We start from the raw sequence: 22,452 nt of genomic DNA, 5'->3' as shown, positions 1-22,452 counted from the left end.
AGAAATACTGGGATATCGCGTTTATAGGAGGCTTCAGATTTATACCGATGATGGCTTGATTGTGGTACTGATGAGACTAGGGTGTAATGTGTTATTGAATGTGTGTAATGTCTCAACATTTCTCAATTTATTGGGTCTCATACTTTTAACTACCAGAATTTTCAGGCTTAAAACACTGAAAGTAAAAACACAGAAACACTACCTTAACTGAAGGTTTTGGATGCAGCTAAAATACAGGGTTGAGGATAAAACGGAAATCCACATTTTGGCTGCTTAATATCCAATGTCAGTACCCAGTATCAGTGCCACTGATTTAGCAGAATGTAAAAGAAGGATGTTTCTGGTCATACAGACTTTTATGTCTTTAACAGGCTTCCATTCTGCTGAAACCATTCAGGCCAAACTGATTCAAAGGGGCCAACAGTATAAAACTGCTAATCATGAAAGTCAACATTGTTTACACATTAATATGTCCAAGGCATATGTAAAGACAGAATAATGAGGGAATTCAAACATAAACTTGTGGGACACCATTACACTGATTTTGCCTCTGAAAAGTCCTTGTTTAGTCTGTCTAACTGGTAATATGTCAGCCAAACAGGAACCTTTCTACCTCAACCAAGAAATATTTGAAAGCTTACAGGAATATAATGGTCAGTTGTATTAAATGCTGCACTCAGGTAAAACGGCAGCAAAAAAGAAACACTTCTGGAAGACGGACCTGTTTTGAATTATTTTAAGCTCATTATTTCTTCTTGAAATGGAACAGAACAGCGAGGATGTAGGATGGTCCAGTCCTCGTGGGAAGAAGAGTGGTGACCTTTTCATGGCCTTTTCATGCTACTTCCTGTCAAGCCACATGGGCGAAATAAGTTAGTTAGGGTTAGTAAGTGGAAAAATATAAGTGATTAACACCAATTGTTGATATTTAGATCCAGTATGAATCTGCTGTGTCTGAAGTTTTTCAGGTCAGAGAAGTAAAAATTCAGGAGGAAATAACTTTCTGTATTTTCCTGAACCCTGGGGTCCCTCAGTAGTTCTGACCAAAGACCAGCTTCATAAGTGACCAAAATGGAGTTACATTCTGTTTCAACCTGCTAATATACCTGCCACTGGCTTGAATTCTCCAAAGTTTCTCAGTTTCTTTGGACTTGAATTCTCCAAATTCTCCACTTTGGACTTGAATTCTCCAAAATTTCTCACAGTTTCTGCTTTATGGGCAGCAGTTGATGAACTAGGTGAATAAACTGCATTATATAACAATTTTAATAGTCGTCATTGTTCCATCTTACGTTAAATAATTTTAATTTTAAGGGAAATAAGGAAATGCATTCTTTCAAACTTTTGTGGAATGTTGCATTTATGTTTACATCTGGGATTGATGTTTATATCTATGCTGTGTGGTAATTTGGTCTAATTACAGATTTCCTGTACAAATTATTCTTTAAAATGTGTTAAAAGTGATGTTACAGATATTCAGTTCTGTGAGCGCCTGTATCTGGCCGATTTTTCAAGCTTGCACTATTATTTTCACCTTGCTGTAGCAACATTTGGAGAAAGTATGAAAAACTCACCCAGGTGCATTGTGTTCTATTGCTATTTTTAAACACATTTCACACACACAGACAGAGAGAGAGAGAGAGACAGAGAGAGAGCGAGACTGGAGATGGCGAGAGAAAGCACAAAGGCGAAAAAGAAAACGGAATGAGAGAAAGACATCAACAAATGCTAAGACTATCTTTTATGTGTGACCCACTTGAGTGAGTGACACACAATTCTCTTGAGGTAACGGATCATAGCATTGCAGCATATGAACACTTTACGTGTCTGTGTCTACACTTCAAGCTGTATTTGTGATACTGACGACAGTAATGAACTAGGTGCTTTCCAAAACCTTCACTCCTTTCCCAGCTCCTGAAAATGTGGAGATTCTGTTTGGGCTTCCAGACTGTTGAGTCATGGTCATTTCAACTATCCTGGGTAGGTGTAGATTTATCTCCATGTAGCTGTCTGATTGGGATGTTTCCTGGGTATAGTGTTCACACTGTGCCTGGGTGTGCTGTGCCTGCATATATACTGCAGTGTGTGTGACACAGCTACAGAAGCGTCAGTGGCATTAACGGGAGTGTTGTGGTGTGTTTGAGAGGATGACGGTGGGGTGTCAGAGGGGGGTGTGGCAGTGCTGTGGTGGGAACAGCACTGAGGGGAGGAGCGCTGTTGACTCCCGGTGAAGGGGCTAGAGCTTGTTGCCACGGATACCACTTTTCTATCTCCGGGAGCTGTCCAAGGTGCTCTCAGAAGTCTCCTGTACTTTAGCTGTCTTCCCTGCTCACTATCCTTCCAGGCTTCTCTTTCTGTTGCTTTTCCTCCCTTTATTCCTAATTATTCTCCGTCTCCATAGTGAACGGTATGTGGTGCAGAGTTAGAAACTACACAAGCAGGTCTATTCACTTACAGACAAGTCACTGAGCATCTAAATGTATTTTGAGGCAAGTATGTGACTATTTCAGCGTGTAGTGCTAATTGATGTGTCTAACCTTCCCTTATTTGTACACCATCTTAGCCTTGAGGACAAACATACTAGCAGAAAAACTACATTTGGGGAAATTTGTGTAAGTTTAGTTTGCACTCAACTGTTCAGATAACTTGCCTGGTGGGGATATGTAGTTCTGTGACTGCTGAACGTCCTGTAGGTGTGTGGTGGTATTTCTCTGGGCAGTAGATTCGAGGAGCAGCTTTGCTGTGCGGGATGTCAGTTTCCTTAACCTCGCCTGCACTCCGTTTGAGTACATGATCCTGGCCACCATCATCGCTAACTGTATCGTACTGGCGCTGGAACAGCACCTGCCTGGAGAGGACAAGACACCCATGTCAAAAAGACTGGTGAGAGAACACGCGCGCATGCATGCATACACACACCCACACCATCATCAAATACACACACACACACACACACCATCATGATCAGCAAACACACACATATTGCATGGAGATGACAAGAGGAGTTAAGAGTTACCATTCATGCACACAAACACACACACACACCTCACACACACATACACCCATACCACATACAAATCACACATTCACACCACATACATCCATATCACATACCATCATCTAATCATCATATACACACATTTACTTCATATACATACACCCTTATGCATTTGCATACACATAAGCATACTTTAGGAGAGGTGAGTAATTAATTATCAGTATATTCTTATGGCACACTTTTTAGCTAAAAACATACGGAATATTTACACACCTGTTGGCTGATAGTGTTGAGAACATTTACTCACCTGTTAGCTGACAGCTTAACAGATGCACTTGTATTGAGTTGTCCTCAGCTAAACTGCCCTCATCTGAACTGCCTCTCTATTCATTCAGCCTGTTTGTGTGGGTGTGTCTGAAACACTCGTGCATGGTTTCACTGGGGGGAAAATTATTCTTCTTTTGTAACTGAATGGTTGTGGTGTGGCCGTCTTCCCACACACATCAACAAGGTCATCGTAGCTGGAAGCTATGTTACCTTTAAGACATCACAGTCTCCCTGTCTAACACAGTACTCATGCTGTCTCACTTCTCACTGTCTGTTAGCAATGTATGGTATAATGACCATATTATTTCTAACTCTGTTTATTAATGCACAAGCAGAAAATACCAGAAATATGTACACAAAATACACAAAAGCAATGTCAGTATTTAGTGTGACCTCTCCTGCCACTAAGTACATCTTGAATTCTTTTGCGGAGATGGTCCTGAAGTTTTCTGCAGTCATCTTCAGGTGCGATTGCTCAAGTGTAAGGGGGAGTCACACTAAATACTTGCCACTGTAATATATAGAAGCCTCTGTAACCACTCAGTGGGTTACACCACTGATGTCCGTACAGGAGGTCAGGGGTTTGAATCCTGACCAGGGTGTCTTAAGTGTGGTCCTTAGGCAAAGTCCTTAATGCTACCCACCTACCTCACTAACAATGAGAGTTCATAACAAGAATCACACTGGCTTGGACATTGTGCAGTTCAGCAAGGTCACCCACGACCCAATGGATCCATGGGTCATCCAGTGTCAGTAAGGTCATCCAAGACCCAATGGACCCTTGCCCTAAGTTTAACACCAGATCTACTGACTTGTGATTGAAGATCATGGCTCGTAGCAGACTACCACGACCATGTAAGCTACCTAAAAGGCTGCTGGAAGACGTGAATGCAGCACTACTACCTGTGTACCACCTGGATTGACTACCAGAAACCCAGGATTCAATGCCCCACACGTTGAACCCCCTCAGTACTATGGATACTGGCTATGAAATGGAGCAACCTTCAGCCACCTCCATCAGAGCCGCTAACCAGGATAAAACATTCAAGAGAGAAGATGGCCCCAAGTGATGGAGCACTTAGTGACACCTCAGACAGCAGAAACCCGAGGAGGTTGGAAGTGAGGAGGAACAGGGACCATCAAGGGAGGGAAAAACCCCTGCATGGTCTGTACCACTAGCAGATAGTTGCTGGAAAAGGCTGGACTGAAAGACAGCATGGAGGCACTCATCATGGCAGGACAGGAAAAAACTCTGAATACAAGATCAATAGAGGCTGGAATCTACCACACCAGGCAGGACACTAGATGCAGGCTGTGTAGACACCCCTGATTCAATCCAGCACATAACAGCGGGGTGCAAGATGCAGGCAGGCAAGAGCGTACATAGATCACCATAACCATGTGGCTGGCATAGTGTACAGAAACATCTGTGCTGAGTACAGGCTGGAAGTTCTGAGGTCAAAATGGGACATACCCCCCAAAGGAGAATGACCAAGCTAGGATCCTATGGGACATCCAGATCAAGGCTGACAAAAAATTGACAAAGAGCAGAAGAGGGCTCTAGTGATGGATGTAGCAAGTCCAAGTTCAAAGAGGTTTTACTGTCATTTCAGCTATATACAAGTACACAACAAAAACGAGACAATGTTCCTCCAGGACCATGGTGCAACACAAAAACAACAGTGCAACAGACAACATGCTACACAAGTGCAAACAGTCCAATATAGTGCAAAATGTTATTAAAAAATAAAAAATAAAATAAATAATAATAAATACAGGACAAATACAAAATGAGTAGACAGTGCAATTATTTAGTGCTGTACACAGTACTGGGCATATGTAAAGCGAGTTGTGCATAGCAATCAGTGACATGCTACCCTGAACATAGCAGTCACCGGTAGCAGCCAGAACAGTTCAGAGTACAGTGCTGGTTTAGTACAGTACTCTAGCAGCAAGTAGGATAATGTGCAAGACTGCAACAGAAGTGCATAGTTTATTTGTGTGAGGTTTGACTTCAGCACTAGTCCGATGCAAAACAATGTGTGAGTGTGTGTATAGATATGTATGTATGTGTGTGTGTGTGTGTGAGAGAGACTGTCTATAAGCATGTATAAAAGTGCCCATTTTGGAATCTGAATTGGAATTGGAGTTAGCCAGAGTTCAGGAGTCTAATGGCTTCTGGGAAGAAGCTGTTGCACAGTCTGGAGGTGCGGGACTGGATGCTGCGGTACCTTCTTCCAGATGGCAAAAGGGTGAACAGTTCATGTGAGGGGTGTGTGGGGTCTTTCACAATGTTGGTGGCTTTCCAGATGCAGCGTGTTATGTAGATGTTTGTGATGGAGGGAAGGGAGACCCCAATGATCTTCTCAGCTGTTCTCACTATTCTTTGGAGGGTCTTGCGGTCAAAGGCGGTGCAGTTCCCAAACCAGGTAATGATGCAGCTGCTCAGGATGCTCTCTACAGTACCTCTGTAGAAGGTAGTGGGGATGGGTGATGGGAGATGGGCTTCCCTCAGCTTCCGAAGGAAGTAAAGATGTTGCTGGGCTCTCTTGGTGATGGAACTGGTGTTCAGGGTTCAGGTGAGGTTCCCCGCTATGTGAACACCAAGGAACTTGATGTTCTTGACGATCTCCACTGAGGAGCCATTGATGGCAAGCGGGGATTGATCTCACCTTGCTCTCCTGAAGTCAACAACCATTTCTTTTGTCTTGTCAACATTCAGATACAGGTTGTTGACCTTACAGCAGCTCACCAGGTCTCGCACCTCCTCTCTGTATGCTGACTCGTTGTCTTTGTTGATGAGACCCACCACGGTCGTGTCATCAGCGAACTTGATGATATGATTCGAACTGTGCATCGCTGCATAGTCATGAGTCAGCAGTGTGTACAGCAGAGGGCTGAGTATGCTGCCCTGGGGAGCACCAGTACTCAGTGTGGTGGTGTTGGAAGTGCTGCTCCCAATCCGGACAAACTGAGGTCTACCAGTCAAGAAATTCAGGATCCAGTTGCAGAGGGAGGTGTTCAAGCCCAGTAAGCTCAACTTTCCAATCAACTTTCCAATCCCAAGTGATAACATCAGGACCAAGGAAAATGAAAAGCTCAAAAATTACCAAGCTCTGAGAGAAGAGCTGCAAATGATGTAGATGGTGAAGGCAACTGTGGTTCTCCTGGTAACTGGAGCACTAGGGGCTGTATCCTCCAAACTGGGTGAATGCCTCCAACAGATCCCAGGAACAACATCTGAGATCTCGGTCCACAAGTCCTGGGAACAGCTAAGATATGGATGGAGATTATATATATATATATCTCAGATTTAAGTGACTTCTTTAGTGTTTGTGTGGACTGTGTACAGATTGTTCTTTGCACTGTTATATTTTACTGTGTCTTGTGTCCTGGTGGCCTGACTGACACTTCTCTTCCTTGGGCAGGAGAAGACGGAGCCCTGCTTCATTGGAATGTTTTGTTTTGAAGCTGCAATAAAGATTGTGGCTTTGGGCTTCGTGTTCCATAAGGGTTCGTACCTTAGAAACGGCTGGAACGTCATGGACTTCATTGTCGTGCTGAGTGGGTGAGTACCTGCTGAACTAACTCTTTACATTTACAGCACTGCCAGATGCACTCATCCAGAGTGATGTTAAATATCTGCCAGTATGCTATCTTAGTGCTTCCCTTTGCAATCCAATCATGACGGTGGTATTGCTAGCACACTGCCTTACCGGCTCTACTAGGACTGTGTGATTATGGTGAAGTAGTCAATTAGGTGGTGAGAGGGTGGGGATGAGTATATTTATTATAATTGGATAATTGGGTGGGGCTGAGTATGTTAATATTATAGGATAAGTAGGTGAGGCTGAGTCAGTGAATATGATGGGGTGAGTGGGTGGGGCTGTTAATGGGATAAATGAGTAAATTTGATGGAGAGAGTGGGTGCGGACATGTAGGTTAGTAAAAGTGAGTGTGTGGGTGGGTGTGATAGGCTCATTTTGATGGGGTGAGTGGGTGGGTATGGTGGGCTGAGAATGATTGGGTGGATATGGTGGGCTGAGAATGATTGAGTGGGTATGGTGGGCTGAGAATGATTGGGTGGGTATGGTGGGCTGAGAATGATTGGGTGGGTGAGTGGGTGGATATGGTGGGCTGAGAGTGAGTGGGTGAGTGGGTGGATATGGCGGGCTAAGAATGATTGGGTGGGTATGGTGGGCTGAGTGTGAGTGGGTGGGTATAGTGGGCTGAGTGTGAGTGGGTGGATATGGTGGGCTGAGAATGGTTGGGTGGATATGGTGGGCTGAGTGTGAGTGGGTGGATATGGTGGGCTGAGAATGATTGGGTGGGTATGGTGGGCTGAGTGTGAGTGGGTGGGTATGGTGGGCTGAGTGTGAGTGGGTGAGTGGGTGGGTATGGTGGGCTGAGTGTGAGTGGGTGAGTGGGTGGATATGGTGGGCTGAGAATGATTGGGTGGGTATGGTGGGCTGAGTGTGAGTGGGTGGGTATAGTGGGCTGAGTGTGAGTGGGTGGGTATAGTGGGCTGAGTGTGAGTGGGTGGATATGGTGGGCTGAGAATGATTGGGTGGGTATGGTGGGCTGAGTGTGAGTGGGTGGGTATAGTGGGCTGAGTGTGAGTGGGTGGGTATGGTGGGCTGAGAATGATTGGGTGAGGGGTGGATATGGTGGGCTGAGTATGATTGGGTGAGTGGCTGATATTTGTATCTGTGTTGATTTATGCATGCTTACTCAAAAAAAAATCCATTTAGAAATACAAAAATAGACAAGAACACATGTACATACACACTCTCTGTGGGAGCCAAAGCACTATAGGCATGTACAAACTGTACTATTATCTTTGTTTGTTTGTATTTTGTATTACATTTAGAGTGTTGTGGTAATAGTACAAATACATAAATTATCGCTAGTGCATAATATCATATAGACAGCTTGAGTGTAATTTGTGTTGTTTAAGTACAAGTTATAAGATGCTTTTCTTTAAATTTTGGATTATGCTCATAACATTCTGAATACTGTCACTTTAAATTTTAAGTTAGTTCATGCTGTTATTTTTTTAGCTCTCAGTTTTGTTTGGTTTTTCAGGGAAGACAGTAGTCCTGGGAGCAACACAGTTTTCTTACCATTTTGCATTTCGAATTAGGAATAACTTTAAAAAAATGTTTTTTCCTTGTGATGTGATTGGTTACTAACCTGGAATAAATACATTTATTGTTTGTACTTTTTATGCTGCCTCCTGTGGAAGCTTCTCTTTTCCGTTTACAAATGCATACAAGAAACTGCTGTGAATCCCACATTTGGAATAAGGATTATTAAAATGTCTTAGTCATGGTAGGAAGCAAAGCTATGGTTCACTGCGTGCAGCGAGTAAGAACGAAAGTAAGCGCTGTTGTTTACCCATCTTTTTTGGTAGCTAAAGCATGAGCGCTGACCAGCTTACTGAAGTAATTGTTACTACTCCATTCCAGTGAACTGTTCAGTAAGTACAAGCTTAGCACAGGTTTCAATATTTATGATGGAAAACTCACTCCTATTGATGCAAGATTGCAATGGAGAGTTAGCAAGTGGAACGCTAAGCTGGACCAGCTCACAGGAAACATTAATCAGATGCTTCAATTAATGAACGAAGGTGATGGCAACCGTTCAGACAACGTTAGTAGTTCAGTTCAACAAGCTGTTCAGAGAGTTTTGCGAGTATTACTACAGCAGAAATCAGAAGATGAAATGAATGAGGATCAGAAGAGTTGATTTCAGCCCAAGACTAAGGGCTTCACAGAAAAGGTTAAGATATGGATGGAAAAGGTTTATCTGTGTATGGCTAAGTCTGAGAAGCACAATGACAAGGTCAGGCCTTCATGTAGTGTATCTGCTGTGTCCGTCTCCTCACATTAACTAGGCTCTATGGCATCTTCCTCAGTACATTCAAAAGCATCTTTGTCTGCATCGCCTTCTCGTCTGAAAACTGACTTGGAGGGAGCCATGTTGCTCCAGCATCTGCTCCAAGACAAAAACATGTGCTTGGTGAACAAGAAATTAAGGTAAAGCTATTTTCGCTACAATAAAGCTACAGAAAGAAGAACTAGAAATACAGACTGCTTGGTAGCATCGGGTTCTAAAGTTAAAGTGCTAGATGAGTTTGAGAGTCTTCAGGTCACATCTGGAGTTTAGTCCCGATGGAAGTGGAACAGCTACCCGCTCTGAGCCGAAAGGTTGCAGGCAGCCTAAACAGATTCCTCGTAGTTCTGGATCATGTGTAGAGAGGGAACATGAAGTCGGTATCTGTTATTGCCACACAGCCAGAACAAGAGTCTATAGGACCCACAGCAGCCGTCATCAATTCCAAGTGAGAGAATAAAGACTCGCTACCCCATCGAATAAACCGAACTTGAACTTGAATTGCCCCAGAATACTCCGATACTTACAGGCGACCCCATGGAATAGAGGGTGTTTTTCAGGGCTTTTGAATATGGTGTAGAGGATAAGACAGATAATTACAGAGGTCGGCTGTCCTACTTGAAACAGTACACAAGTGGGCAGCCCGAAGATCTGATATGGTGTTGTCTACATATGGAGACATGAGTCATCATTGGCAAACTTCCGTACAAGCTGAGCGAACGGTGGAGAAGCCTAGACTGTGGTATTTTAGATAAGCAGCAACATGGTCAAGTTCAGTGACCTTGTGGATTTCAGAAATAAGCAAGCAAAAGAAGCTTTGCACCTCATGTTCGGGAGCATAACAGAGGGACCCAAGAGCCAAGCTAAAGCTTACAGTAATGAAAGGTCATTCAAGAAGAGGCGTTCTGAGAGATTTCACTACTGCCACAACAGGAGTAGAGAATCTAATGGAGGAAAAGCCAACTACAGTGAGTTGACTTTGTGCATTTTCTAAACTTTTCTGCCGAGGAGAACAGCATGCAATGGAGTACTGAAAGAAGATAAAAGGTGTCTTCACAGAGAGAAGACTGATTAAAAATAAATAAATAATGGTCTGTGCTTCAGCTGTTTGAAACTAGGACACATGAGCAAAGCCTGTAAGGAAAAGAAAGACTATCGGACGATACACCCTACTGTTTTGCACATAAAGACCAAGGCTGGGTCCAATGAAGTGAAGTACAAAGGCAAGTCATCGGACAATGGTGAAGGTCAGTCTGTGGTCAGTGGATGTGTTGGTACAGAGATAAAGCCCCAGGAAGCTACTGGAGGCAATAATGTTGATAACATCCTGGTAGTTGTTCTAATTCAGGTCAAAGGTAAAAAAGACAACAAGGCGCTGATGACTTGCATATTCCTGGGCTCAGGTAGCACTGCATTCTGCACAGAAAAGCTGATGGCAGCACTCAGGTTCACTGGGAAGAACACAAGCATTTTCCTGAAGACCACGGGAGGAGAGACGATCCTAAACAGTCACTTGGTGTCCGGTTTAGAGATCAGTAGTCTAGACAGTAATGACTTTTTGGAATTGCATAACATTTTCTCTCAAATGGCAATGCCGGCACATGGGGGGGGGGGGGGGGGACCTAGACAAGAAGTGGATACATGACCTCATCTTAGTCAAGCGCATTTACTAAATATTCAAGCAGGGATGGATCATCTCCTTGGGACTAATGCACCCAAGACTAAGGAACCATGGCAGGTTGTTTCCTGTGTAGACAAAGGACCATATGCAGTGAAAACTAGGCTTGAATGGCTCATTAATGGACCCCTCAGGGAGAATAATGTTTATAGGAAGACCACTGGACTTACACAGGTGTCTTCTAATGTAAAGAGGGAGGGGTGATGTGCGAACACACTTGCGAAGTGCCAATGTGCTGGATGGTAAGTGAAACGGAACTAATGAGTGATGCCATAAGGAATGTAACTAAGAATATAATTAATAATAGATTTAATAACAAATGTGCAAACAAAAGCAGAACAAAGGACAGACAGAACAACAGGCTAACGAGGTGAGTAAGAGAACTGGGAAAAAGTGGCATACACTTAGGGAACACTAACGGAGAACAACAATGATGAATATAACTATGAGCATAAGGACTTAGACAAGCAGGAATAACACAGAACCGGGCTATGTAAGATAAACAAGCAATATTTATGACGAAGATACAGGTAACAGAAGTAAACAAGGAAAGCAACATGCAACAATATGGAGAACATCCAAGACAGAGAACAAATGTGATCTAACTAGAAACACAATGATCGAGAATAAAGGAGAACTGACCAGAAACCATGAAAGACACTCTGACAAAGACAATGACCGACAAACAAGATACGTAGGGACTGGGTTTTTATAAGACTACAATCAGGGATAAACTCAGAACAGCTGGAGACTGAAGGGAGGAGACAGGGAACCACAGAGACTGACATAAACCCAGAAATAACTAGGTTGCCTGCAAAACGGGAAATGCTCCAGTCTTTGGACATGACCTCTAACCACATATCGGTGGCAATGTTGCATGAACTGTGGAGTCAACAGTTTAAGAATGACTTCCCAAAAGGGCAAGATGGCCAACTAGAAATGTCCAGAGATGACCAGTTTGAGGAAATAGTCTCACAGTCTGCTAAACTCATGAGAGGGCATTAATGCATTAATCTACCATTAAGGGACAGAAGATGATGAACCACCAGAGAGTAGCTATACAGCTCTCAACCTGAAGAGGCAGTTTAAGAATTCTCAGTTCTGATCTGACTACACTGCTTTCTTGGATGAAATTATTGCCAAAGGCTATGCTGTGAAGATTCCTAGCAGGGAGCTCAGCTGCAGTGATGGGAAGGTTTGGTTCTTGCCACATCATGGGGTGTATCAAAGAAGGCAAAGATCGGAATGGTGTTTGATTGTGGAGTGTTATATCAGAGTGTTATACTCTGAAAGGCCAGCTGTTACAGGGGCTGCATCTAACCAACACGCTGCTTGGTGTCATTACCAGGTTCAGGCAAGCACAGGTAGCAGTCATGAGTGACATAGAAGCTATGTTCCATCCAAGATTCCAAGATTTGGAGTAGCATAGAATGACTGTACATCTGTTTGGTTCATCTTGATCTGGCAGTGCCAACTTTGCTCTTCGTAAATGTGCAGAAGACAGCAGAGATCGATTTAATGCCATAGGAATTGACACAATGTTATGTAATTTCTACATAGATGACTGCTTGAAGTCTGTCAGCTCAGCAGAGGCAGCTGTATCCTTATCACAAGTTGAAAGCCATTCTTGAAACTGGAGGATTCTGGCTCACAGAGTGGGTAAGCAACAGTGGAGTTGTGTTGTCTGCTATTCCCACAGAGGTTAAAGATGGATCTGGATTTAGACATGCTTCCAGGCGAGCGGGTTTTCTGAGTCCACTAGTGTATCCAGTCCAATAACTTCAAGTCTAGAATTGTTATAAAGGACAAACTACCTTCAAGAAGAGGCATACTCTCCGTTGTGAGCTCTCTCTGATGCATTAGGTCTTCAAACTCCTGTGATTTTGCCAGCAAAGAGGATTCTCCAAGAGCTCTGCAGACAGAAAATAATTCCTTAACATCTAGCTCAATAGTTCAACTGGATGAAAGACCTCCATCTATTGGAAGGTTTTGATGTGACTCAGTGTTTCAAGACAAGTTTTGTTGAGAGAGCTTTCAGCCAGCTTCATCACGTTGCAGATGCTGGTGAAGGAGGTTATGGAACAGCGAGTTACCTGTTACAGAAGAGCAAAAGCAAGAAGCTTCACTATGCCTTTGTCATGGCTAAATCCAGAGTAACTAAAAATTTTGGATGAGGAAGGTCTTCAAACCGTTTTGTGAGGCAGAATATATTATCAGCAGCTGTCCATTTACTAAGGCTTCCAGCAACCCAAACGACCTGGAAGTGCTTACTCCAAATCATCTCTACCTCCTGTAGTCAAAGCCATCTCTGCCACCAGTGCTGTTTGAGAAGGAAGATCTTTATACCTGCAGAAGGTGGAAAGAAATCCAATACACAGCAGACATTCTGGAAATGATGGACAAGAGAGTAATTAATTCAATAACAAGAGCGGCAGATGTGGGCATGCAAGACATGCAACTTTGCCGTTGGTGACATTGTTGATTGTTGACCACACTGTTCCATGTAACTCATGGATCCTGGGCAAGGTTATAGAGACTGTTCCAGACAAGCCTGGTCTAGTGCATAAGATCCACAAAAAACCAAGGCAAACACGTTAGAAAGACCTATTGAGCAATGAAGACTTGCTGGAAAATAATTGTAGTTTTATTTATTTATTATTTTGGCTCCTTGTTTTCTGTTGTTTGGTAATCATCTCTAGATTAAGAGCACAATTAGGTGTCAATATGTGGGAGCCAAAGCACTTTAGGCATGTAAAAACTGTACTGTTATCCTTGTCTGTATTTTTTATTACATTTAGAGTAATGTGGTAATGCCGTAATTATCGCTAGCACATAATATTCATATAGATGGCATGAGTGTAATTGAAGTTGTTTAAGTGTTTGTTATAGATTTGATGCTTTTCTTTAGGTTTTGGATTATGCTCATAACATTTTGAGTACTGTCACTAAGTTGCTTCATTCTATTATTTGTTTAGCTCTCAGGTTTGGGTGCCTTGTGCAGTTTTAGTTTTGTTTGTTTTTTTTAGGGAAGACTGGTCCTGGGAGCAACACAGTTTTCTTAACATGTTGCATTTTGAATTAGGAAAATCTTTGTTTTGCAATTTTCTTTGCGATGTGATTCGTTACTAACCTGGAATAAACACATTTATCGTTTGTACTTTTTACGCTGACTCCCGTGGAAGTTTCTCTTTTCCTTTTACAAACACATGCAAGAGTCAAGAAATTGCTTTGACTACTGTGAATCCCACACTCTGTTACCACTTTGACAGAAATGAATAATTAATTAGTAAGTACAAAGAGAGATGGGATTCTGGGATTCTTACAGAATTATACATGATTCTAGTTTGCTTTTATTATTGATGGGCACTGTTCTTCTTTGGCTTTATGGGGGTTTATGAGGTTGGTGGGGCAGAGGGAGGAAGGAAAGAGCCCACTAAGGTGTGGTGAGACCCAAACTGACACCTTTGTTACTCATGTCTTGGGTCATCTGTAGCTGACACATTAAGGTACCACACCCAACCTGATTACTGATCTTCCTTCCAAAGTGACCTGTGGGCTATACTTTTTCCAAAGTCGAATTTAAAGGTAATCAGGTGTTCTTTCCATCCTAGTGTGAGCTACTATTTCTTTGAAAGTTGTAATGGTGAGCAGTTAGGAGGCGGACACGTGTACGGAGAAGCGTGAGATTTATTATGGGAAATCCAGAGTCGTAGTCATTAACACAGTCCTGGGTCAAATTACCAACACGGAGAGTTCAGGAATACATAACAAACAAAAGCACATGATGACAAACGGGATGCAGGCTAAACCAAAGAGGCTAGGAATCACGCAAACAGCGGCTAGGATAAACAAAGGCTAGAATAAACGCAAAGCTAGGAAACATGACCAACTAGGAATAACAAACAAGGGCTTGGATATTACACGCAGAGGTTTGGATTAACACATGGCCTTCGATTAACAACAATCAGCAACAAGCCTAAACTAACACGGGGCTTAAATACATGGTCTAACGAACACTAAACAAGACACGGGGGCAAATGAGGAGAGGTGGGGAAAACGAAACTAAGGAATGGAACCACAGTGAGGAAGTAAAGCAAAACAAAGACACAAGACCAGGAAACCATGGAGACAGGGATGCTAGGAGGGTGGCCGATTGTGACGGAAGTAAGTCCTGAAATGCACATCAGTCTGGGCTCGAGTGCCATGGCACAACTGTGCCTGTGGCTGTGGTTTGGAGCTACTGGCAATAATCTTTGTGCACTTTTAGTGCATAATTGCACAGTAAAGCAGTTTTATTTGTTTTATCTTAGTACTCCAGCACATTGGATTTGAACTGAGGTGAATCATGCGGTGAAAGTGCACAATGGTAGCTTTAATTAGAGGGTATTTCCATCAGTTTTTGCACACATACCCAAATCATATAAAATCATAAGTAATTGAACAAATAAACATAACATGGTATTTTGTTTTTGGTTGCTAATGTTTTGCCACTCTGCCTGAGGTCACCTACACGCTGGGACTCTTCCTTGGTTCTGCCAATGTAATGGTGTCATTTTCTGCTCGGTAGAAAGGTGTTCCACTTTTTGACATTAAAAACCTCAATAGTTCATTGGCCTTCTGCATGGAAGCACCATCCTGTAAAGTCTGAAGGCATGTGCTTGGATTGGAGCTGTTCAGATGTTCCAGTTCATTGGAGAATTCCTCCAGCGCCTGCTGTTAGCTGTGACATGGATAATAAAAACCCACAAGCCCATTCGTCCTTGCAGGCCCATGCCTTTGTGTTTGACGTGTGAGTAGCTCCTTCCTGTTCTGCACAGTTCTGGCACACGTTATCTCTGTCTATGAGATTATCTGGAACTTTACTTTGGCTTTAACAGCATTCCTGGGGGAGCCTTGGGTGTGTTTTGTGGGTTAAAAACATTGAACTCATGCAGCCATATCTTTGTCCTCGTGGCCGACGCCCCCAAAACATAGATATCGATGTGTTAATTTAACAGTTCTTCAACATGACTGAAACACTTTTTTAAAATTGTCCTTTATTGTGGCCTTTTAGCTCTGGGTAAACTCATCAGTGTGTATTCACTTTCTAACAATGTACCATACGTTTGATTTTGGCACATCTAATGTTTTGCATGTTGCTGATTGGCTCATTTTTTTTCTGCCTCATGATGGCCTGATTTATTAGTACTGAGTCCAAAAGCAGGTGTTGCTTACAGCCTGTAGTGACAGTGTGCAGACAGATGGGGACAGTATAAAGCCAAAAGGTTCACGTTTATATTTGTAGACATGCACGGTTGTGCACATAATATCGTACCGCGTTAAGTTTTTTAAATGCAGAATGTAGGGGCGACACCACTGCCATTTTGAGTATGTGAATGTTTTTGCTCTTCACTACTATGGCGTCGTCTTGGTTCTTTATCTCTCATTTATCCAAATGTACATCCTCAGCAGTGTGTGTGTGTGTGTGTGTACATGAAATAGAGATTAGCTCATTGTGGTGGCTGGGTGGAGGAGGTTGATGGTGGTGGTGGTGGTGGTGGTGTGGGAGGGTGGATTGCCAGTCCTGTCTTAAAGCCTGTTATCAGCTTCCTCAGGAGTCCACTCATTTAAATGCAAATGTAGTGTTTGCGCACTCAGGCCCAGCTACAAGGCAACAGGCAGAGCAGCTAAAGGGAGACGCTCTCCTCATCACTGCTGGTGTTAATAGGTGCTTCTGTCTGCTCGTCACCCAGACCCTTCATTAGCAGAATGCGCTCACTTCACGCTGGCCTCAGAACAGGCTACTGCCAGCTATTTAACCATCCACTCTTACATACAGGACACTACACATGAGGTCATGTGGTTAAAATAAGTGAGAGAGGCAGTTCCAGAAGATGCTTTCATGCTGGTCTGCTGTTATGTTCAGTACTGCTGTGGGAAGGGGGGCTGGTGTGAGTGAACGGTGAATGTGTGTGTCGCAGACTCCTGGGGTGTCAACACTCTGACGGAATAGACAAGTCGTCCTCCTCTCCACGGACTCTCAGTTCTGATGGGCCTTTACTCTCCTGCTATTTTTAATCAGCATGGTGCTCGGAGGGACAGTGCTCTAATGGAGGGGGTGAGAGAACGAACGAGGGAGCAGATCTGCTGTAAGCTTATTCACAGCCTGCTGTCGATGTGGGAGGTCCTGACAGACCAATAATGGGCAAAGTAGAAAGAAAGGGGAGCAGTAAGACAGGTAGGGGAGCAGTAAGACAGGTAGGGGAGCAGTAGGACAGGTAAGGGAGCAGTAAGACAGGTAGGGGAGCAGTAAGACAGGTAGGGGAGCAGTAAGACAGGTAGGGGAGCAGTAGGACAGGTAAGGGAGCAGTAAGACAGGTAGGGGAGCAGTAAGACAGGTAAGGGAGCAGTAAGACAGGTAGGGGAGCAGTAAGACAGGTAGGGGAGCAGTAAGACAGGTAGGGGAGCAGTAAGACAGGTAGGGGAGCAGTAAGACAGGCACCCTGGAGCTAGTGTAGAAGGCAAAAGTTGCTGTTCTGTTGTAGTTTCCATATAAATGTTTGTGTGTATGTGTACGTGTGTGCATTTGATGCGTGCATGTGGTAATTACAGTGTCTTTTTGTTACCTGCTCTGTTCCGAGGTGTGTGAGTGTTCGGTTTGGTTGTATTATTTCTAAGCTGCAGAGACAGGGTTGTAAACTACATGAGCACGCTTTAAATGACAGTTTTACTGTGGATGGGATTAAAAGACACCACAGACTAACCCTGTGACAGCAGCTACTATGACATACACTGTTGGAGCGTACACATGGTTACTGGTTTGAGCAGTGTGTGTGTGTGTGTGTGTGTGTGTGTGTGTGTGTGTGTGTGTGTGTGTGTGTGTGTGTGTGTGTGTGTGTGTGTGTGTGTGTGTGTGTGTGGGGTGGGCTGGGCTGGGCTGGTTTGACCACTGCTGTAGCTCGCATGATCAGATGACCTCATACTATCACTCATATAAGAAGGGCAAATCAGCTGTCTGTCTTGTTGATATGTGTGGGCATCTGTCCTCTGAGGCTACATAGCAATGATTGCATGTATGTCTAGTAGTCATCTGAATCACATCAACATGTTGTTTTATTCATTGAGCCTGTTGAATTACTACCTTGGTGAATTAAAATTCATTAAACCTTGTGAAGCTGTTTATTGCGGAGGATTAGTTATTAGTTGCTTATGTAAAATACTTCCACCTAAAGTGAAAAAGGAAAGGTGTACAGAACTGATAGCCATTCAATTCAGAAAAGAAAGTTTCTTACCCAGAGTGCTACCTGTTCGTAGTTAGATTGTGCTGGGTGCAGGGTGTTTGTAGCATGTTTGTAGTGTGATTGATTATAAGGTGTTTGTAGGGTGTGCTTTTAATAGCTGGGTGGAGGATCGGGTGCAATACCTGCACCCTGTATTCTGTAAATGATTTATTATTCTGTTTGAATATTTTCTTAATTTTAACCTTGTTTTCTAGCAGTCATGCATCAGGATTAGACAGAGGTGTGTGTGTGTGTGTGTGTGTTCATGCATGCGTGTGTCAGTAAGAGAGTGTGATTAGGATATGGGGCTAATGTGCTGACAGTTATTGAAGTTGATGAAATCAAAGCAAGTTCTTTTTGCTTTGTCTGGTCATGTTTCAGGGCTAGAGTAGGGGTGTGGGTGTGTGCATGGCCATGTGGCAGGGTTAGGTAGGTGAAGGTGTATGTGTCTGGTCATGTTTCAGGGCTAGAGTAGGGGTGTGGGTGTGTGCATGGCCATGTGCCAGGGTTAGGTAGGTGAAGGTGTATGTGTTTGGTCATGTTTCAGGGCTAGAGTAGGGGTGTGGGTGTGTGCATGGCCATGTGCCAGGGTTAGGTAGGTGAAGGTGTATGTGTTTGGTCATGTTTCAGGACTAGAGTAGGGGTGTGGGTGTGTGCATGGCCATGTGCCAGGGTTAGGTAGGTGAAGGTGTATGTGTTTGGTCATGTTTCAGGGCTAGAGTAGGGGTGTGGGTGTGTGCATGGCCATGTGGCAGGGTTAGGTAGGTGAAGGTGTATGTGTTTGGTCATGTTTCAGGGCTAGAGTAGGGGTGTGGGTGTGTGCATGGCCATGTGGCAGGGTTAGGTAGGTGAAGGTGTATGTGTTTGGTCATGTTTCAGGGCTAGAGTAGGGGTGTGGGTGTGTGCATGGCCATGTGCCAGGGTTAGGTAGGTGAAGGTGTATGTGTTTGGTCATGTTTCAGGACTAGAGTAGGGGTGTGGGTGTGTGCATGGCCATGTGCCAGGGTTAGGTAGGTGAAGGTGTATGTGTTTGGTCATGTTTCAGGGCTAGAGTAGGGGTGTGGGTGTGTGCATGGCCATGTGGCAGGGTTAGGTAGGTGAAGGTGTATGTGTTTGGTCATGTTTCAGGGCTAGAGTAGGGGTGTGGGTGTGTGCATGGCCATGTGGCAGGGTTAGGTAGGTGAAGGTGTATGTGTTTGGTCATGTTTCAGGGCTAGAGTAGGGGTGTGGGTGTGTGCATGGCCATGTGGCAGGGTTAGGTAGGTGAAGGTGTATGTGTTTGGTCATGTTTCAGGGCTAGAGTAGGGGTGTGGGTGTGTGCATGGCCATGTGGCAGGGTTAGGTAGGTGAAGGTGTATGTGTTTGGTCATGTTTCAGGGCTAGAGTAGGGGTGTGGGTGTGTGCATGGCCATGTGGCAGGGTTAGGTAGGTGAAGGTGTATGTGTTTGGTCATGTTTCAGGGCTAGAGTAGGGGTGTGGGTGTGTGCATGGCCATGTACCAGGGTTAGGTAGGTGAAGGTGTATGTGTTTGGTCATGTTTCAGGGCTAGAGTAGGGGTGTGGGTGTGTGCATGGCCATGTGGCAGGGTTAGGTAGGTGAAGGTGTATGTGTTTGGTCATGTTTCAGGGCTAGAGTAGGGGTGTGGGTGTGTGCATGGCCATGTGGCAGGGTTAGGTAGGTGAAGGTGTATGTGTTTGGTCATGTTTCAGGGCTAGAGTAGGGGTGTGGGTGTGTGCATGGCCATGTGGCAGGGTTAGGTAGGTGAAGGTGTATGTGTTTGGTCATGTTTCAGGGCTAGAGTAGGGGTGTGGGTGTGTGCATGGCCATGTGCCAGGGTTAGGTAGGTGAAGGTGTATGTGTCTGGTCATGTGCCAGGCTGGGATCCGCTGTTGACCCTAACACTATTCCAGGTGTCCTTGAGTCTCACTGTTGCACTTTAGTGTACTGGCGTTTTACTGTTGCTCCCTAGTATCCTGGAGTCTCTCTGTTGCCCCCTAGTGTCCTGGAGTCTTACTGCTGTACTGTTGCAGAATAAGAGGATCATTTCAGTGTTGTGCTGCAGACCTAGAGAGACTTGTTTCCATGGCAACACATTATTGTGTTGTTCTTCCCTCTGACAATATAAATGGCATTCTGCAACTAGAGTTGCACCAAGAAACATTAAAACAGCAGTTCAGCACTCTCTGTCCATTCATCTCGTGCTCTCTCTCTCTCTGTGTGTGGTTACCATGCAGTCCTTTCTTGATGTAGTGTATGGCTGAGTGAGGTCCCTCCTGTAATTTTGGTGTCAGTGTGGCAGGACTGATGACCACTGACCTTTATACTGTGGATTTTCCAGGTGAGCAGGGTTTAGTACTTACAGAAGTAAGTTACAGATTGTTACAAAGGTGTGTGTGTGTGTGTGGGGGGGGGGGTTTCCAGGTGAGCAAGGTTTGGTACTTACAGAAGTAAGTTACAGATTGTTACAAAGGTGTGTGTGTGGGGGGGGGGGGGGGGGTTTCCAGGTGAGCAAGGTTTGGTAGTTACAGAGGTGAGCAGCAGGGATTGGTAGTTTTAGAGGTGAATTATGGGAAGTTACAGAGGTGACTGTGGATTTTCCTGGTGCGCAGGGTTTGGTAGTTACAGAAGTGTGCAGCAGGATTTGGTAGTTACAGAGGTGGGTTACAGGTAGTTACAGAGATGGGTTACAGATAGTTACAAGTTAAAAGTAGATACAGAGGTTAGATGCAGGTTGTTACGGAGGTGAGTGTGGGTTATCCAACTGAGCAGGATTTGGGAGTTTTAGAGAGGAGTTACAGGGAGTTACAGAGGTGAGCAGCAGGGTTTGGTAGTTTTAGAGGTGAGTTACATGTAGTTACAGAGGTGACTGTTGGTTTTCCAGGTGAGCAGGGTTTAGTAATTAAAGAAGTGTGCAACAAAGTTTGATAATTACAGAGGTGACTTACAGGTAGTTACAGAGGTGGGTTACAGGAAATTGCAGAAAGGAGTTACAGAAGTGAGTTACAAGTATTTACAGAGGTGGGTCACAGGTAGTTACAGAGGTGAGCAGCCAGTGGGTGCAGAACGGGACTAAGGATGTGTTCATGTTAACACATGAACATGACTGAGCAGGTGTTCTTCACACATGTATTAAAATATCTACAATTTTTCTGGATTATGACACACAAAATTACTTTTGTGCATCGAAGTACCTGGTGATTCTAGAATAATCATCTGGGGTCAGGCTGGGGCCAGTGGTTCTCTTAGTCCTGCTTGGTAATTCAACCCTTTCTACCTTTTTTTTCTACTTTTTAATCACTTTTATATACTTTATCTTTCAAAAATGTGTAGATATTGCCATGTTTTTACCATCACATAAACAAAATAGACAATGAAAAATGTATATAAAAAGTCAAGCATTTCATTAAAGCAGAAGTCAGTAGGATTGGCCCTCCCCCTCCCTCTCCTCTGTATTCCAGCTCCACCTCACAGCCCCTCCTAACACAGGAGGCTCCTGTGGATATTGTGCTGTGGATATGTCAACATTGCTGGCCAGCAAACAAGCATAAGTAAATCTTGTAGACGTGAATCTTGTTTGGTAAATTAACTACCCCAAACATATTTCAGTGCTTAGACATTTTATTGATGACAGAAGTGCTACATTAGCAGTTAACCACTCATGAGAACATTTAGCTGTGAGAGCACAGGCACACCAATATCAGGGAAGCCATCATACTGATATGACTAAAACAATGGTAACCAGTAGCCTTAGCATCGGGAACAAGCTAACGTTAGCCTGTCCAAAACATCACAGTAAAGGGCAGTTTTTCATTGATTGTGGTTTATCCACCATTGCTTCTGCAAAGTTCCTGAAACTGCGCACTGACTGTGCTTGTGCGAGGGGGAGCAAGTGTGTGCTTGGGCAGTGATTGACACTCCATCAGACACTCCTCATGGCTCTGACTGGTTGCTTTTATACAGTGATTGACACTCCATCAGACACTCCTCCTGGCTCTGACTGGTTGCTTTTATACAGTGATTGACACTCCATCAGACACTCCTCCTGGCTCTGACTGGTTGCTTTTATACAGTGATTGACACTCCATCAGACACTCCTCCTGGCTCTGACTGGTTGCTTTTATACAGTGATTGACACTCCATCAGACACTCCTCCTGGCTCTGACTGGTTGCTTTTATACAGTGATTGACACTCCATCAGACACTCCTCCTGGCTCTGACTGGTTGCTTTTATACAGTGATTGACATTCCATCAGACACTCCTCCTGGCTCTGACTGGTTGCTTTTATACAGTGATT

General features: G+C 44.0%; 1 protein-coding gene across 1 annotated transcript in view; it reads left to right on the top strand.

Annotated features, from left to right (window-relative positions):
- The window catches only part of cacna1ea (calcium channel, voltage-dependent, R type, alpha 1E subunit a), a 136,244-nt gene that overhangs the window by 42,510 nt on the left and 71,282 nt on the right, over positions 1-22,452 (top strand). The window contains exons 4-5 of the mRNA XM_081707591.1: positions 2,778-2,883; positions 6,754-6,893. Coding sequence (XP_081563717.1) covers positions 2,778-2,883; positions 6,754-6,893 — 246 coding nt within the window. The remainder of the gene's footprint in view (positions 1-2,777; positions 2,884-6,753; positions 6,894-22,452) is intronic.

The sequence above is a fragment of the Electrophorus electricus genome, chromosome 25 (genome assembly GCF_041902795.1).
Source record: "Electrophorus electricus isolate QZ-2024a chromosome 25, ASM4190279v1, whole genome shotgun sequence".
Classification (NCBI taxonomy): Eukaryota; Metazoa; Chordata; class Actinopteri; order Gymnotiformes; family Gymnotidae; genus Electrophorus; species Electrophorus electricus.
Note: the sequence above shows the minus strand (reverse complement) of the source record. Positions and strands in the feature narration are given on the sequence as shown.